This window comes from Fusarium pseudograminearum, chromosome 1, assembly GCF_000303195.2.
Source record: "Fusarium pseudograminearum CS3096 chromosome 1, whole genome shotgun sequence".
NCBI lineage: Eukaryota > Fungi > Ascomycota > Sordariomycetes > Hypocreales > Nectriaceae > Fusarium > Fusarium pseudograminearum.
This window is the reverse complement of record NC_031951.1, coordinates 7,349,769-7,367,087: the sequence shown is the minus strand read 5'-3', so window position 1 is coordinate 7,367,087 and position 17,319 is coordinate 7,349,769. Positions and strand designations below refer to the sequence as shown.

At 48.7% G+C, this 17,319-nt stretch overlaps 7 protein-coding genes across 7 annotated transcripts; 3 read left to right on the top strand and 4 right to left on the bottom strand.

The window, feature by feature from the left end:
• Positions 1-67: 67 nt before the first annotated feature.
• Positions 68-1,729, top strand: FPSE_00268 (uncharacterized protein; the record flags this gene model as incomplete). The annotated part of the gene is made up of 2 exons (XM_009253388.1): positions 68-1,262; positions 1,314-1,729. The coding sequence occupies 2 exons, from the start codon at positions 68-70 to the stop codon at positions 1,727-1,729; spliced, it is 1,611 nt and encodes a 536-aa protein (XP_009251663.1).
• A 171-nt stretch (positions 1,730-1,900) lies between these two features.
• On the bottom strand, positions 1,901-3,661 carry FPSE_00267 (uncharacterized protein; the record flags this gene model as incomplete). Its single annotated transcript, XM_009253387.1, has 1 exon — positions 1,901-3,661. One exon carries the CDS (start codon positions 3,659-3,661, stop codon positions 1,901-1,903), a length of 1,761 nt encoding a protein of 586 aa, XP_009251662.1.
• A 1,901-nt stretch (positions 3,662-5,562) lies between these two features.
• FPSE_00266 (uncharacterized protein) lies at positions 5,563-8,903 on the bottom strand (the record flags this gene model as incomplete). The annotated part of the gene is made up of 5 exons (XM_009253386.1): positions 5,563-6,018; positions 6,069-6,752; positions 6,800-7,817; positions 7,865-8,610; positions 8,658-8,903. The coding sequence occupies 5 exons, from the start codon at positions 8,901-8,903 to the stop codon at positions 5,563-5,565; spliced, it is 3,150 nt and encodes a 1,049-aa protein (XP_009251661.1).
• A 672-nt stretch (positions 8,904-9,575) lies between these two features.
• FPSE_00265 (uncharacterized protein) lies at positions 9,576-11,106 on the bottom strand (the record flags this gene model as incomplete). The annotated part of the gene is made up of 3 exons (XM_009253385.1): positions 9,576-10,156; positions 10,211-10,589; positions 10,642-11,106. 3 exons carry the CDS (start codon positions 11,104-11,106, stop codon positions 9,576-9,578), a joined length of 1,425 nt encoding a protein of 474 aa, XP_009251660.1.
• A 799-nt stretch (positions 11,107-11,905) lies between these two features.
• Positions 11,906-12,609, top strand: FPSE_00264 (uncharacterized protein; the record flags this gene model as incomplete). The annotated part of the gene is made up of 3 exons (XM_009253384.1): positions 11,906-12,023; positions 12,077-12,400; positions 12,452-12,609. 3 exons carry the CDS (start codon positions 11,906-11,908, stop codon positions 12,607-12,609), a joined length of 600 nt encoding a protein of 199 aa, XP_009251659.1.
• Positions 12,610-13,789: 1,180 nt separating this feature from the next.
• FPSE_00263 (uncharacterized protein) lies at positions 13,790-15,789 on the top strand (the record flags this gene model as incomplete). The annotated part of the gene is made up of 8 exons (XM_009253383.1): positions 13,790-13,965; positions 14,016-14,126; positions 14,177-14,320; positions 14,377-14,484; positions 14,533-14,640; positions 14,691-14,928; positions 14,977-15,232; positions 15,284-15,789. The coding sequence occupies 8 exons, from the start codon at positions 13,790-13,792 to the stop codon at positions 15,787-15,789; spliced, it is 1,647 nt and encodes a 548-aa protein (XP_009251658.1).
• Positions 15,790-16,021: 232 nt separating this feature from the next.
• On the bottom strand, positions 16,022-17,063 carry FPSE_00262 (uncharacterized protein; the record flags this gene model as incomplete). The annotated part of the gene is made up of 4 exons (XM_009253382.1): positions 16,022-16,655; positions 16,704-16,872; positions 16,920-16,972; positions 17,029-17,063. The coding sequence occupies 4 exons, from the start codon at positions 17,061-17,063 to the stop codon at positions 16,022-16,024; spliced, it is 891 nt and encodes a 296-aa protein (XP_009251657.1).
• Positions 17,064-17,319: the final 256 nt, after the last annotated feature.

Sequence of the window (17,319 nt, the reverse complement as noted above, 5' to 3'; positions counted from 1 at the left end):
ATTCACACCGGTAAGTATTATAATTACAAGTCGTATAGACCAAAGCTGAAGCAAACATCTAGGCAATATGAGTGATTGGACTTCAGAAGAGTATTGGACTTCAGGATCATACTATGATCTTGTATCAAGCGACCGCTCGGATTCAGAACCAGACCACCCGACTTCAGAAGCCGGTAGCTGGGACTTAGAACCAGATACTCGAGCTTCAAAGACTAAGGCTTGGGTTCCACGAAGCGCCCAAGGCGATTCAGAACCAGATAGTCGTGCTGCAGAGACTGGCTCTTGGGCTTCATTGGGCGACACTCGGGGTTCAGAACCAGACGGCCAGGCTTCAGAGACTGTCTGCTGGGGTTCAGAACCAGTTAACCTCGTTGTAGGGGCTGAATGGGACGACACTCGGGCTGACATTTGGGTTCCATACAAGTACCACCGGGATTCAGAATTCGGCCGTTGCCCTTCAGAACCCGACTGGCCTCCAAGACTTAACCATTGGTCTGCCAGACCAGCCTTCCGGAGACATACACGTATGGGAAGGCCATCGACCTACGTCTTCGATTCGAATGGCGATACTTGTATCACTCTCCATACATCCAAATATCGACCATTCTCTTTCTCAGGGGACACGCTATCAAACGTACCATCTAACGAGGTATCCCGTAGCGAGTTTCATGTGTCATGCGATTGGGGAGAAGTCGCACACAAAGACTGCGATGCGGCATCGGTCGACAGCTCAGACAGCCGACACAAGTACCACGAGTATGGAAAGATACCTGGATCGAGCCCTGGACAAGTCGAAATCCGAGTCCTAGTCTCAGGAAGGCACCTGAAACTAGGATCTGATTACTTTACGGAGCTGTTTTCTTCTCCCAGAGCAGGACAGCTTATTGGTGATTCCGGACTTTATGAGATCCAAGCACGTGGCTGGGATCCGGTGGCACATCAGACGGTACTGGCCATTCTTCACGGCTATCACAAAGATGTCCCAAAGTCACCCAGCATCGAACTGCTTGCAGAGTTGACCATGGTAGTCGACTACTACGGATGCCATGAGAGTGTCGAGCCACACGCTAAGGTTTGGCTGGAACATCTGCGGTCCAACTTACCTACAGAGTATGGAAGCGACTGTATTCTCTCCATCGCGATATCCTGGGTTTTCGATGACCAAGACATCTTTCAAAAGATGACAGAACTAGTATTGACACACAGTCATGGGTTAATCAAGGTCGAAGATGATCGTCTTCCTCTTCCGGACGGCCTTTTGGGTAAGTTTACTGAAACGACAATATCATAACTTTTGCTAATTTGGTATACAGACGAGATCAATGCATCACGCCAGTGCTGTCTCGAGTTTGTGACTACAGCCATTCTTGACCTTTATCATTTTCTGACAGAGGATCATGATGGTTGTAACACATGTTCAACTATGATGCTTGGCACATTAACGAAGGAGATGTATAAGCTGGGATGGAAGAACCAAGACGAACGACTTTCACTTCAACATTTCAGCATTGAAGATTGTACACAGCTTATCGACTCTGTGCACGTGCCTAAGGTGCATAGTTATGACGGCTGCAGACGTGGTTCTACCCTCTACGAAACATTGCTCCCCGCGCTGATGAATGCGAATCAGCATGTTCCTGTCTTTTGTCTGGCGGGCAAGAAGCCCATGGATCAACAGGAGCCCGAAGCTCAACCGGAGCCAGACCCGTATGCGCATGACGAGTGGTGAGACGCTGAATCGGGGGGATGTGGTTTTTATTTCTTGTATTTGTGACGACATGGACTGTTGATGGTATCATCCTAAACGCCATGTTGTCGATCTTCTGTATGCGTTTTATGTTTCTAAAATTGACAAAACTCTAGTCTAGTGTTCTATTCTTAATAAAGAAATGTTTCTAAATCAAGCCTCATGGTTATTCTCATCCTCCGTCTGAACTTGCTGCTCCGACAATCGCGGATTCCTCAGCGCTAAAGCAAAAATAATCATGGGAATGCAAACACAAATTCCTGCAATGCAAAGTAATCGCTGAACAGAACTGTAGCTGCTGATAATTGCGTCTCGAATCTCGGTTCCCACTGGGTAATCTGGAATGATGGAGAAGGGGTTGTTGTAAATGGCCTTTGCAAGTCCCTCGTCAGGCTGAAAAGCAAGGTTGTGCTTCAGAGACTTGTAGAGAGTTTGTGTCCATATGGCTCCGGAAAGACATGTACCAAATGCACTCCCGATGTTGTAGAATGACAGGTAAAGGCCTGTGAGAATAGCAACGTGTTCTCGTGATGCAGAAGCCTGGATGGATGCCTGGGTGGGATAAGCGAAGAATCCACCAGCAACACCAAGAAGGATCTGCGCTGCGATAATTCCGTCCTTTGATGAGATAGATGCACCGCCAGGGTACATGATCAAAACTCCAAAAGCGGCCATAAAAAGCAGGGTTCCGCCAACAATGATAAACTTAAGTCGTCGGATCTTGAAGATGACAAGACCAGCCAATACTCCGGTGATGACGCCGAAGAATGAGAAGAAGGATAAAATGCGGGTCGCGTTCTCAATGGAAAAGTCAAAAGCCACGATAAGGATCGTATATAGATAGTTTCCTTGTGTGCACCAAGCAAGGTTGAGCAAACTTCGTACAGCCAGGGCAGACCAGACGCCTCGGTCGCGGAGGAGATGGAATGGGATCAGAGGATGTTTAGCGCCTCGCTGTTCCCAGGCGATGAAACAGACCATTAGGCAGAATCCTACAACCAGAGGGAGAATTATGTACCAGCTACGCCAGTGACTGGCTGTTCCTCCTGCAACGGTCAAAGGTGCTAGGATGAGTGAGAAGGCAGTGACGAGAAGAACGAGACCGATGACATCGAGTTGATGAAAAAGGTCTGCTCTTCCTTTCTTGGTCTTGAGAGAGAGAAGTGCAACTGCCTCGCTCTCCTTGCCCTCGGACTCCCACGTACGTCGTTCAAGAAAGTAAAGGCATGAGAGTAGGGGAAGCGAAGCGATGGGATAAATGATGGCCCACATGCCGAGTCCCCATCTCCAGCTGGTCGATCCTAAGACAGCAGAGGTGATGTTTCCGCTGATCCATGTATTGATCAAGAATGGGATTGCGGGCAGATAACTGAAGAAGACTCTTGCGCGCATGGACGAGAAATCGGCGATGAGGACTTCTAATAGCAAAACGATGCAAGTGTATCCCGTCTGGTAAATAATACTTCCGGTGCAAAACACCTCGACGCTCTGTGCAGTTGACTCGATCGCGATACCGATAGTGTACAGCACGGTAGAAATAGCGATGACTTCAAACCGTCCAAAGACATCTGCTATTTTAGCGGCGCTCGGTTGCACTGCGACTGCGATAACATTGCGCAAGACATTGATCGTTGATAAGTAAGAATGCAAATCGAAACTGGATGTTGCGTAAGATTGATAAGCGAGTCGTGTTTGACTCTCGAGACCGTATGCATATCCGACGAGAAAGATGCTGATGAATAACCAGACGCGGTGTGTCGTTGTAATGTTGCGAGACACGATTTCCATACGCGCCACGCCAGCCGATAGACGTTTTGGGTTTGCTGGTCGAGATGGAGTCGTATCCGAGTCTATATCTGGAAGTGTACTTGGGCCAGGTGCCCCTAAAAGAGGCGCTGTTTCTGCTGACGCCATGTTGTCTCTCTCATGTGAATATTAGATACTACAGAAAGACAGAAGGTGATAGAGATGAAGAGATGAAGAAATTTATGAAACACGACGACAGGGGTCATCTGATTTGATAATTCACGCATCGTCACAAGTATCCCTGTCATGTGCTGAGATGGATGGAGATGGATGCCTGAAAGAGGATCTGATAATGTGACCTGACGTGGACACCGACCTTGTGACATGTCAGACATATGATGACAAAGCGGGAATCCGGAATCTGATAAGATTAAATGATCCAATGGCGGCGGATCTAGCCGTCGATCAAGTGGATGTACGGCTTTCATCGGCAATAAAGCCGAGATCAAATCACTTTTAACAAGACTCGCATCTGGTCGAGCATACATGACTTTCATACTTGTAGACAAGTACCTTAGTAGTTAAAGAGCGTCCATTTCTCCTTCTTGACCAAACACTCACAACTAACCAAGCCCTTGTTAACCAGAAAATCCAAATACCCGACACATGTGATGCTGATCTAAAGATCATAAACACCGCTGGCTTCGCGACAGCAGGTCCAACATGGAAAGTCGTCGGCGCCCTATTCTTGTTAGTCATCTTTAGTTTCGTTCCTCTCAAGGGATATCCTACGTTGTTGTGGGGTTCCTGAATCCCGAATCAGCAATATGCATCAGACATGGAAACCAGTCATCACTTACCCAACCCTGCGGGCAATTGGGCTTTTCGGACCAGCAAACATTAAGACAAATCGGCTCAGTACTAATCTTCTTGGTGGGCTTGGAGGTCACTCGGTGGGAGGAAGCCCCAGACACCTGGATTCGTACACTGAGTGGGCTCTATGTCAGCAAACTAAAGATCCGCCTCAAGATGAGAGTTGTGTAGGTATGCCTATGTTGAAGTTGCCCCGGGAAAACTTACGTGACCTCCTCGCCGTTAGACTTGGTTCCCTTGACGAAAGACCAAGGCATGGCGGCGATGCCCTGGGCAAGAAGAACAGTTGCGACGATGGAGAACTTCATGTTGACTGTGTCGAGTGCTGTTGAATACTGCTTGCTGTAACTTGATAAAATGATGAGGGTAAGGATGATGGCTTGTTTAAATGTGATGCATCCTCAGTCTTTATAGATTGACCGTGAATACGGAGTACGATAATTGCCGGCGTCATCGAAACAAGAAACAATGGTCATCGGGTTGCGAACGACGCTTAGTGTTAGGATTGTAGGCAGTCCAACAGAGACTGACGAGAATGACTTGTCATGTCGAATTTCTCAGGTTGTCCTACTTCCCCTCCCCAGCCGTCTCAAGACATTACCGCGATCTTGGCTCATATCTGCATACTCGACCAAACGGGGCTTCCTCATTTGCAGATTGTGAAACATAGAAAGAAACATAACCGACGGGACATTGCATCGAACTGTCCTTGTTCTCTGGGGGCAGGTATGTTTGTGTATCCCATCTCTCAAAACGAAATCTTGCATCTATCATTTTTGCGACCTCAGACCTCGGGGGGTTTCCCTCGACTACCGGTCGAATCATTTTTCTCAAAACCCCGCAAGCCGTGTAACCGTGTCTCGAACTGTACTTTTCGTATACCCCGGCTTTCGAGACAACGATCAACTGTACCGTGGATTTCTAATATTGTGTCCTATCTTGTGTTTCTCAGCTGTCTGGTTAATGGATGTATGGGGTTTGGGTAGCTGTGGGTTCATCCCCCGCTGACAAAATCTCAGGCGGTGTTTCAGATTTACATCTACATACTTCACTGGAGAATGAACAATCGACTTCACAACCTCAGTTCATCAGCATGAGTAGGAGGTAGTATGATTTGGTAAATATGATAGAAACAAACATTACAAACGCCAATAAGCAAATCTACCAAAATATGTACTTCTTTTGTCAAGTCTCTACTACGCGGAGGCCTGTTCCCAACGCTTTTGTAACCGACCAAGCACCATCTTCACATACCCCACGTCTGTTACATCCGGCACGTTTCTCAACGTGACACTGTCCTCCCTTGAGAGATCTGTGAGATAGTCCAAAGCTCCAGTCTCTGCCTTTGTAGACGCCTTGTGTCCATATTTACTCTCGAACCAGTCCAGGAGCTTGATAGGAGGGTTCTTTGATGGATCTCGATCTGAGTCCTGTAGACGTTGCATCCATCCACTGGTAGGAAGCGTCTCAAACTTGAAGCCTGCTGCCCTCATGGACGGTAACATTTGGTTCGTCCAGTGGAAGCGAATTGGGTTAAGGATGTGGTAGACTAGATCTGGGTTTGACGACCGGTTTGCGGTTGTGGTAGTGGTTAAGTTAGACAAGTCGAGGATTGCCGATGCTGCGAGGTCGACTGGTAACCAAGTCATTTCCTAACACGTATCAGTCACAGTTTCTGTAGCATATTTATTACAAAGCTTACCTCGTTTAGCGCTGGCAGTGCACCAAGTGTAACAGCAGTCTGAATCATCAAAGGAATGCCCTCGGTGGTATTCCATTCCCCAACTTTGGTGTCACCCACCAGCTGTCCCAATCTCAAGACTCTTGCCACAGCTCCTGCCTTGCACGCGTTACCCGTAATATGCTCAGCAACATACTTCGATCTCGCGTAACCAGTGTGTTGCGCATGTGCCGGCGATGGAACCAGTGATTCGAGAACTTGGCCCGGTCGTGGTGTACCTCCAGCTGACGAAACAGAAGAGCAGAAGAAGAACCGAGCAGGTCGAGGTGTCTGGACACCCAGACTTAGTTGAATAAGGTTATGAACGGCCTTGATGTGTTGGTCTTCAAAGCTCTGTACCGAGATGTTGAAGTTTACAGCCCATGCGCTGTGGATGATTGTCGTGAGCTTGTTCTGCAGTTCGGCCAGGTTGGATTCGCTCAGGCCAAGATCGGGACGACTAAGATCACAAGGCAGAGCGAGGATCTTGCCGCGCTGCTCATCATCTAGTGATAACCCGCGAGTTTCGAGAGATTTGTGCATTCTCTCAGTAGCCATGTGGTCACTCGACGCCCTGATCAAAGCCCACACAGCTCCAACATGAGGCTGAGCTGTTAGCTGGGCAAGAGCATGAGCACCCAATGCACCAGTGACACCAGTGAGTAACTGAACCTATTAGCTTCACATCTTCGAGATTACCATTTTGAACTTACCACAAGCTCCTTCTCAGGCTGAGGCGCAGATCCAGCGACATGGGGTCTGAATGTAGAGTACTTCGCAACCAAGTTCTCCATAATCTTCAACTGGTCTTCCGTCTCATCACCGGCACCACTCCTGAGTCTCTCAAGTTGACGAGCGAGTAGTTTGACGTTACCCGTTTCATAGAGGACATTCTGTCCGAGTTCGGATTGGTTGCCACCGAGGTCGATCTCGCGCTTGATGAGACTCCACATCTGGATGCACTGCAGACTATCAACACCAGAAGCAAAGAAATCTGCTTCTGACGATTCAAGCTCTACTCCGCATTTGACCTTGATCTGTTCAAGGAGGTACTCTTCGAGTTCTTTGCCCTTGAGAGTCAATGAACCAGCTGAATCGTCTTGACCTTCGTATCGACTATAAGCAGCCTCGATTTCCTTTTCGAATTGTCGGTATGTCGGAACTCGGATGAAAGTACCCTTATCGGTTCGAGGGTATGATACGTCGGCGGGTATAATGACGACCAACTCCTTGGGAATTCTCGAGAAAGATTCTGCGCGTGAGTTCGCGTCTTCAACTGAAGGCCAGATAGCGTTGAGGAACTCATCATCGGGCATATCAGCAACACGATCAGCCTTGACGATCAAGATTCCAGGATACGTTCTTCCATCTCCGAAGACAATAGCTTCCTTGACGATTTCTTCTTGGCGGATACGACCTTCGATGGGGATTGGGAGGACCTTTTCGCCGTTGATGAGAGTGAAGCGATCGTCTAGTCGACAGGCGAATTTCCATAGTGTTGGTCTTGTGGGATGTTGTGTAAAGAGATCGCGAGTGCGGAACGATCCGGGTGGGTTGTCTGAGTTGGTCGTGCTCTTGGATGGAAGGCCATCTAGAGCTACACACTCGAAGAGACCGGGGGCGACTTCGTCGAAGATGGTGTAGGGTTCAGCTGGGGGTAGAATGCGGATGTAGTTCCACGCCTTGTCACCTTCTGGGCGTTGAGAAGTGGCAAGTCTACCTGTCTCAGTCCTGCAACCTATTAGCGAAAGCCACTTCCGAAACTCAGATTTACTCACGCTCCGTAGTTACCACAAAGGTTGACACCTGCTTCGACGAGACGGTCACCAAGATCATCCGGACATCCACTTCCCGCATAGAGAACAACCTTCATACTCGCCAATATCCTGATGCCCTCTTCGCTCTCAGCAAGCAGCTTGATAACATAAGGCACGCAATGGAAGATCTCAGGCTTGGTAGCTTTGAGTTGCGCAATAACAGACTCCCTTGTGATTGGAAGGCCATAGTTTGTGAGGTAGATCTGTTTGCCCGAGTAAATGGACCTGAATATCTCGTAGAAACCGTGGCTGTGGAAGAAAGGCGATGTGAGGAAACCGCGCATATTCATGTGTACTGCAAAAGCACCAATGCAGCTTGCGTTGGTAAGGTAGATCGGCTTGGGAAGACCTGTTGATCCGGAAGAGTGGATGATAACTGCAACTTTTCGTGACTCGGCTTCAGGGTTGTAATCTCGTATAAAGCGTGGTGCATCATGCTTGTACACGTCTGCACTTTGTAACATGGGCAATATTTCTAGTTGACGATTTTGTTGAACTTGTTCCAGAACGGAGTGAAAGTTTGGAGTTGTTAGAATGACATTGCAGCTTGCCAGGTCGAGAAGCTGGGTGATGGCAGGACAAGCGAGACGTGTTGAGATGAGAAACGCTGAGTATCCTAGACGGTTCAATGCGATGATCTGAACAACGACGTGGATACCTGATTGACCTAGCATTCCGACAACGGGTGCTTTCTCAAGAGTTGGATCCTGAATAGTTAGTATATCGTTTTTTGGAGGTTATGGATAGTACTTACCACAGGCTTGAGACCCATACTCTGGAACTTCGCAACAGCCGCATCGGCATATCTATCCAAATCGATAGCACTATGCTCCTTGAAATCATCAACACCTGTTTCCGGCGCCCCCATCAAGATAGTATCTCCCAGCTCTGCAGCACGTCTTCTGATCATCTCATCAAGAGTGAACATTTTCGCCTGCGAAGGCTGCTGAAAAGCAGGCTTCGATGGCTCGACAGCATTTGAATCGTGTCGAATAGTCATTTTTGTTAATAATCTGTCATAATCTTCACCAGGAGAAAGCATAGTTGCGAATTGTATCTGAGGAGATATATATTTTGGTCTGAACGGATATCTTGGACTCCACTTTGATCATCGTTGTTGTATCAAGAGACGGAAAAGCGACATGCCCCTCAGTTTCGGAAAAGGGCTTGTGCAAATATTGTGTCGGAAAAGTTCCGCCAGTGCGGGGAGATGTGCGAAATGCCATTGCCAGGATATCCGGTTTGGGGTTTCCGATGATATTTTGTTCGTAGACTTATTACCGAGTGGTTGATTCGGTAACTTGAGCGGCTATCTTGTTATTCCCTGCGGTGCTGCAAGACATTCAATAAGGTATCACGATTATTGATCCGAGAGATCGGCAATTGGATCCTGATAAGTAAATAGTCAGGTTCAAGGTATCAGTGTGTCTAATCGGACGTCTTTTTCTACATGCCGCCCTTGGAAATCATGTGAATCAGCTCTTTGTGATTCTCAGTGATGGAAGCAAGTGACGCATTTTGTGCCCCTTCTGAACCTTATAGTAGGGCAAGGGCATAAAAAAAACCCCGGTCTTGTGAGGGCATTGGAGTCATAATGCTCAAAAAGTGTAATTGAAGATGGAAACCCTATCCCTTGGTGATTCTCAGCCCCATCTATTCGGCCAGTGACCATCTAAGGCTTCATAGACCTCCTCGCCACCCAAAACTGCGCATTATAGGCACTCTTTGTCAAAGCCATGTCATCGAACCCATAAGCCGCCTCCATCGCCCTGACCGTCCTTCCTTCAAACGTCTTCTCTCCGCAGCTTTCATCTGTTTCAAGAAACTCAAAACCCAACGCTTCACAGACCACCAAGATCTCCTCCAAACTCAACTGCACAAATGGCCCTGTACCGTAAAGCAATGGCCCCAGGTTGATCCAGTGACCACCTGGTTTGAGAACCTTTTTTATCGTGTCGAGATAGCTCATGAGGTTACGTGCTGTGTCGATGAAGAAGTACGTGACTACAACATCGTATTCGCCTGGTGTGGAAAACACCGTTGTAAAGTCGCCTTCGACCAGGACCACGGAGGTGGAGTTGAGGGTAACATCAGGAAATGACAGAGGGCGAACCATGTTGGATTCAGTGGCGTGGTGAGACCAGCCATCGATGAAGGGGTGGAGGGAGTGTGAGTTTTGAGAGAGGTTGGCTTCGAGGAAGCGATATGCTACATTCATGTACATGGACCATTCGTTGATAGTTACGTCGAAGCCTTTCAATAGTTAGTAAGGGAAATTCAGTAGAGATCACCAGATATTTAGCTTACCCCCAAGTCTTGCAATATCATGTCCCAACCTTCCAAGTCCAGCACCAGGAATAAGCACTTTCACTGGCTTACCCCCTTGTCTCTCGGGGAACAAGCTCTCTAGCGTTTTAGTCAGACACGAAAACGTGCCTTTTCTCTCGGCGTCGCCTGTCTCGGTCCAGTCACGGACATAATGCTTCAAGGCTTGAGAGACTGAGATTTTGTCGGCGAGTTTCCCTGATACTTCAAGGCTTTGGATGTGCTTGTTGAGTTCATCATGGTCAATGCCGTAGAAGTGCATTGCCTGTTGCACGATTCTGTTGCAGAGTTCTTGGTTCTTTTTGAGAAGATTGTCAATGCGAGTGAATTTCTTGGAGTATTGAACTGAGTGCTCTAGTAGCTGTTCCATAATTAGAACTGTGATCTGGTAAGTAGGGGGAGACTCAACTCACGGACTTTTGAGCTTTTGAAACATGTTTATAGAGACCCTCCAATCGACCAAGTTCAGCCTTTTGACGTTCATAGTATCTACTATATCCGTACAGGGCATCTAGTAGTCGATGTCTGGGATGATGGGCATTCCAGTTCCCCCACCCCTTCGCCATAGCCTTGGTCAATTTCTTGTTTGCTTCAACATGGCGAGGTGTGCTGGGTGTTTCCGAGGCTTCTTCTAGAGGAACAACAGCTTGGTTGAGGAAGCCAGACTGCAAGAGTCGAGTGGTTAGTTGATCTTGTGCCGGTGAGTAGGTCCTTCGTAACAGGGCCAAGCCGAGGATGAGAAGGATTGAGAGACAAACCAGGTTGGGGATAGAGGCAAAGTCGGGTTTTGCGACGCCATCAACCTTTATGTTTTGGTCTGCGGTGGTAGGTAGGGGGCTGAAGATGAGCCCTGTGAGGGCGATGAGATGTGCTCTCATGGTTGAGGCCCAGATGAATAGATGATGTCGGTGAAGGGGCAGACAGACTGTGAGTGATATCGCAGGCAATAGTGGCCAGCTATTTATCCCTGTCAACGATTGGATGTAATACTCGGACGGAGAAAAAGGAACCTTTTTGATTTGGGTTGCAGGGTTTATGTTTATTCCTGGTCAAGTTGTTTCTTGATCCGAGTGGAAGCGTTGTGGATATAAAGTCAGTAGGTCAGCCTACAGGGGGGAGCTAGGGAGGGCTAGGCTAGGTCCAGGGGGGTTGATGCGATTTGGTAGTGGTGGAGCCTCAGTGAAGGATCCAGTTTTTAAGGTGAGGACCTTGATAGACATGCCAAGCAGGAAGAAGATGCAAGACAAACAGACGAGGTGACTTTTGGGATACGACAATTAATAGGTACCTGTATTCATGGGAGATGTATCGATTCAAGTGTTTGATACTGTAGATAGAGTAGAGAGAATACTCATACGACCTCAACTCTCTCTCCGGGTGTCATCAACACCAATACCTCCCCTGACACGACATCTCGACAGTTCTTATAAGCTAACATTCAAGGTTAATTCATGTCTCCATAGTATCTGACCCTCCAATCCCTGTCTTTCTCTTCTCGTCTTGACCTGCCCATCGTTTGTAGGCTTGTTATTTTACTTGGCAGTCCTCCAGTCTACCTACCTAAACTGTCCAGCAACGCGCCACAGCGATTGTTTATAAATTCCACTCCCTTGCATTCTTTTTTCCTTCGTCTTCATCTTCCTTACCTTCAATTCTTTTACACAGTAGCTGCCCAAGATGAAGACCACTGCTTTCGCTGTCGCCCTCCTCGGCCTCTTCCCCACCATCTTTGCCCAGGAGACTCTCGCTCCTTCGCCTACCGAGTCTGTCGGATGTGAGCCTCACGGCGACCACTGTACGTTTCTCTGTCCAGTCTATACCAGCAACATTAATTGACTAATGGTGTAGGGCACTGTGACGGTGCCAGGTCTACTCTTGCTACCGAGGCCAAGGTCACCACTGACGCTGAGCATGACGACGACCATGACCATGACCACGATACCACTGGAACTGGCTCACTGGCTCCCTCTCCCACTGAGTCTACTGGCTGCGAACCTCATGGTGACCACTGGCACTGCGAGGCTGCCAAGACTGGTTCATCAGAGGCCAAGGCTACCGATGATCACGACCATGACCACGAGGACGAGGACCACTCTCACTCTGCTGGCGCAACCAAGTCTCTCTCTCCTTCTCCCACAGAATCTACTGGCTGTGAGCCTCACGGCGACCACTGTATGTATCCTTCATCCTTACCCTCTTGATCATCACTAACTGGTGGCCTAGGGCACTGCGACGCTGCTGTCACTGCTGCGGCCACTGGCTCTGGCTCTGCCACTGCATCTGCTACCGAGAGCGACTCTGCTGCTGTGACCGACAACGCTGCTGTCGTTCAAATGATTCCTTTTGCAGGAATTGTCGCCGCTGCTGTTCTTGCTCTGTAAAGTACTGAGTTTCTAGATTGGAGAGTCTGGGATGGTCTTTCGTGTCGACTTCCTGGATGTAACGCAGTGGAGGATAGAAAAGACATGGTTTGATGCGCAACTCTTTTTTTCTTGATGATTTGGATCAACTATAGATGGATGATCATTAATTATGACTTTATTTGACATATTCTAAATGTTGTCGTGTGTTTCTATTCTTGCATGGTGTTACTCAATTGAACCAACAGTACGAGTCTGGTATCACAAGACAATTAATCTACTGTCACAAGCTCCGTCTCGGTAATAATTAACAGCTGAGCTTCATCTCGACATTGTGTCACGATTAATTGCACGTAATGCACCAGACGTTGCCTCCTAAGTCCTAGACTGCAAAAATAATTAGTCTAAGTAGCCTAAGTTTGCCTAATGATTTTGTCTCTTATGCTCCCAGTGATCAATGTTTCTGGTACCCTTTGTGCTCCCCCAAATGACATGGTCGCACCCAAATTATCCATAAACATAACCTTGTTTTCTCCCCGCCACTTGACCTCTTTACCTAACAATATCTCGATCCAGTAGAATAAGCCCGAAATAAACCGTCTAAAAAATCTCTCACCTGCTGCGGGTCGTGGTGGTGTTGAGTCCATCAGGGTTCTCACCACCAACATTCACCAACCAAGTGGAGAGAGATCATGTCAGAGAACAAGGGTTCAGTACCTGAAGGACTTATCAGAACCGTTCCAACCTTGTTTACAAGCTTACTTCTGTTAGTGTCGAATCGGGTCTCGTCGTTGATGCAGCTCATCGTCCGCATCAACCGTCTTGGCTTGGTTGCCTGTGTTGGTCGATCAGGGTTTCCACTTGTCGCAAATACCTTGAGTAGTCAGACTATGCAGGTTCTTTATCCTCTGTACCTAGACTGTATTGGATCCTTTGATCAAGAGAGGGCTATCCAGGTCATCGGCCCCACGGTTCACAAGCCTGCCAAGCAGCCGAACAAAAGTTTCACTGACAAACGAGGACCTTGATGTTCTCAGAAACTCTCGGCCGATTATTTCTTTTTGCCCCCCACGTACCGACAGTTCTTTCCTTGCTAACCTTATAGCACCATGAGGAGTACATAACTGCCTGTCATCCTTCCCAAACCACCAACTTGGTCAAAGTCAAGAGCTGTATGCCATTGTCAACATCAATACCCACCATGGCTCGCCTCAAAACCTTCTTCGAGAGCCGCAAGGCCACTGTCCTCATCGGTGCTCTTCTTTTCGTCGTAGCTGTCTCGGCCGCTGCCCCTGGCGCTGCTGTCAAGAGACAAGCGACAAAGACAGACATGGACTTCAAGTCTTTGACGGGTTGTCATATGCATGGACCTACCCAGTAAGGCCCTACGTCTACACCACTCTAATACAATCTACTAACGAAGACAGGTTCTGCATGGCTGGTTCTGACGAGTATCAGATCGTCGCAGACTCAAAGGCAACAACTACTCAAGATCCTCCTTCTTCGTACACGGATTGCCACAACCACGGTTCAGACACGTACGTCGCCCATCGCTCTTCTCCAGTACCATGACAGCTAACCTTTCTAGATACTGCATGAACCCCAGCGGCGGAGAAGTTCAAGTCCTGGGCGAAAACGCCAGCCCAACCCAAACAGCTGCCAAAGAAACTGGCTCCGCAAAGGCCGAAAAGATCACTGCCGTATCCGACTGCCACATGCACGAGACATCTCTGTAAGTCACTACCATTAAACTTCGAGAGATCAGAGGTTCTAATACCAGAAACACAGGTATTGCATGGGTCCTAGCTCTTCAGAGTACTACGTCCAGACCACCATCACCAACACGGAGGAGTATCCCGCTCAACTCACGGGCTGCCACAGTCACGGCGATGAAACGTATGCACTCACCACCTAGCCAATGAGCCAAGCTGACTGACTACCTAGATACTGCATGTCCGACGATGGCGAAGCGCCCATCCTCGCCGCTGAGGACATCAAGTCTGGCGACGCAAGCCCCGACGAGGAACACTGCCATTTCCACGCTGGTGTAGAGTCCGTCTCTTCCCTTTCCTTTCACTCCCATTGTCACTAACCCTCTATAGACACTGCGTCGGCGGTAGCCACGGCTCAGAAGGCGGTTCACGATCATGCACCCGTACCGACAGAGACTACAACATCGGCATTCGAATCGGCATGCTCTTCGCCGTCCTCGTCGCTTCATCCCTGGGTGTATACGGCCCCATCCTGCTATCGCGCTTCACATCTGTACAGTCCAACATCGTCCTCACCATCCTCAAGCAATTCGGTACTGGAGTTATCATCTCTACTGCCTTTGTTCACGTATGACTCCGTCGACTGTCGTGGGAAACAATGACTAATACTGTCTAGTTGTTCACTCATGCACAAATGATGTTCGGCAACGAATGTTTAGGCACACTCCTCTACGAAGCTACAACGGCTGCTATTGTAATGGCCGGTCTCTTTATATCCTTCTTGATCGAGTTCATTGTCTATCGCGCCATGCGATGGCAGGCGAGCAAGAAATCCGAAACCGACTCTGTATCACTATCTCCCAAGGCTGTGGAGAAGGCTGAGATGGCCAACATTAGTATCATGGAGGCTGGTATCATCTTCCACTCTCTCCGTACGTTTTTCACAGATTCTTCCCTCATTAGTACTCTACTAACGTTGCTAGTCATTGGCATCACCCTTGTTGTGGCTGGCGACTCTTTCTTCATCACCCTTTCGGTCGTAATCATCTTCCACCAACTCTTCGAAGGTATCGCCCTCGGCACAAGGATCGCATCTTTGGGCTACGGTCAAATGCCCATCGCCCTAGGCCACTCTCACTCACACTCCCCCACACCTTCGGTAGAACGAACCGGAACATCCACCGTGCCTCTCTGGAAGAAGCTCGTCCTTGCCTCTGGCTTCGCCATCATCACACCCATCGGAATGGCCATCGGTATTGGTGTTTTGAACGTCTTTAACGGCAATGATCCTTCTACGCTCATTGCTATCGGTACGCTGGATGCTTTCTCCGCGGGTATCCTTGTTTGGGTCGGCCTGGTAGAGATGTGGGCGCAGGATTGGATGATGGGTGGTGAACTTAGCGATGCTGGTCCTTGGACCACTGCTCTGGCTATGCTTGGTCTGGTCTGCGGTATGGTCTTGATGAGTGTGCTTGGAAAGTGGGCTTAGACAATGCATCATTGACAAACAGGGTGAAGATGAAGGGCTTGATGGTTTTGAGATACGCTTGTGTTGACATTCATCATGAACATTTGTTAGCGATAGCCTAGTAGATTATACATAGAGAACATTGATAAAGCATTAGCTTCTTTTTCACTTTGAACACAAGTCAATTGAACCCAGCCCAGCATACAAGTAGCAAAGAACGACCCAGTCAATCCCTCATTCAAACACCAATAGCCTAACTCAACTTCCGACGCGCATCCTGGATCCTCTTGGACAAGCTCCCAATATTGAAGAAGATTCCAATGACAGTCTCACTCACCCATCGAGGCAAGCAGCTCAACACCCACACCTTGGTAGCCATACCACCAGCATAGAACCAATCCGGAGTGCCTCCAATCAAGCCCCCCAAGTAGCCCTCACCTTTCAAAGCCGCCGTAACCAGCTTCTTGGCATAAACCTCCGTCGGCATAGTCGCCGTGCGCTGACTAAACGTCAAGCGCTGCTGAAAGAAATCCTCAATGGGCTTGTACATGGAGTTCTGCGGGAGAGACCTGTGGGTGCGGCTGGCAATGTTGGAGCGCACGGTGCCGGTGACGGCGTTCATGACGCGCACGTTGAAGGGCTTCAGCTCGAGTCGAAGCGCGCGGGACCATACGTTGATGGCGCCCTTGGAGGAGGAGTAGATGGCGCCAAAGATGTAGGGTACAAGGGTTGATGTGCTGGAGATGTTGATGATGAGGCCACGTGCTTCGATGAGCAGGGGCGCAAAGATTTGGACCATGGACATGGGGCCAAAGACATTGACTTCGTATGTGGCGCGCACATCGTCGAGGTCCATGTCCAGAGCGGGGATGGTATGAGTTCGGCCACTGGGAGGGGGTTAGCTGGGGATCAATTGATGGGGAGACAAGACATACGCATTGTTGACGAGGATATCAAGATGACCTCCAGTCAGTTCGGCGACCTGGTTTTTGCAGGCTTCAATGCTCTTGGGGTCTGTGACTTCGAGAGGGAAGCAGCTCATGCCAGGGCCCTCGAGATCCTTGATCATGTCGGTGTTTCGCACCGTCGCAATGACATGGCAGCCTTTCAAACATCAGCTGTGATACTCAATCTTTACAGATCAGATTTACCTTGGCGGTTAAACTCCTTGGCGAGAGAATGCCCAATACCTCCAGGCGAGCATCTACTCTTATCAGTATCTGTCCACTCGACAGTTTTTCTGCGCTTGGGTCCTCTTACCCTGTAATGAGAACGAAAGTCTTTTTCTCGGCCATTTTGCTGGAGGTCGACGGTATGCCACAGATGTTTAGTGGTTGAGACCTGGATTAATGAGTGTTTTGATCAGCGATTGAAAATAACGAAAGCTCAATGAGGAGAATATATACCTTCACAAGTTATCATGGGCGCATCCGCGGGGACCGACCGAGGCCCGTTGAATATACACTAGCCTCATTCAGCCACAAGCCACATTCTGTATCTACAGAGTACCCTGTACGGCAATTGTCTTTGAGTTTGTTAATGTCTTTGGCA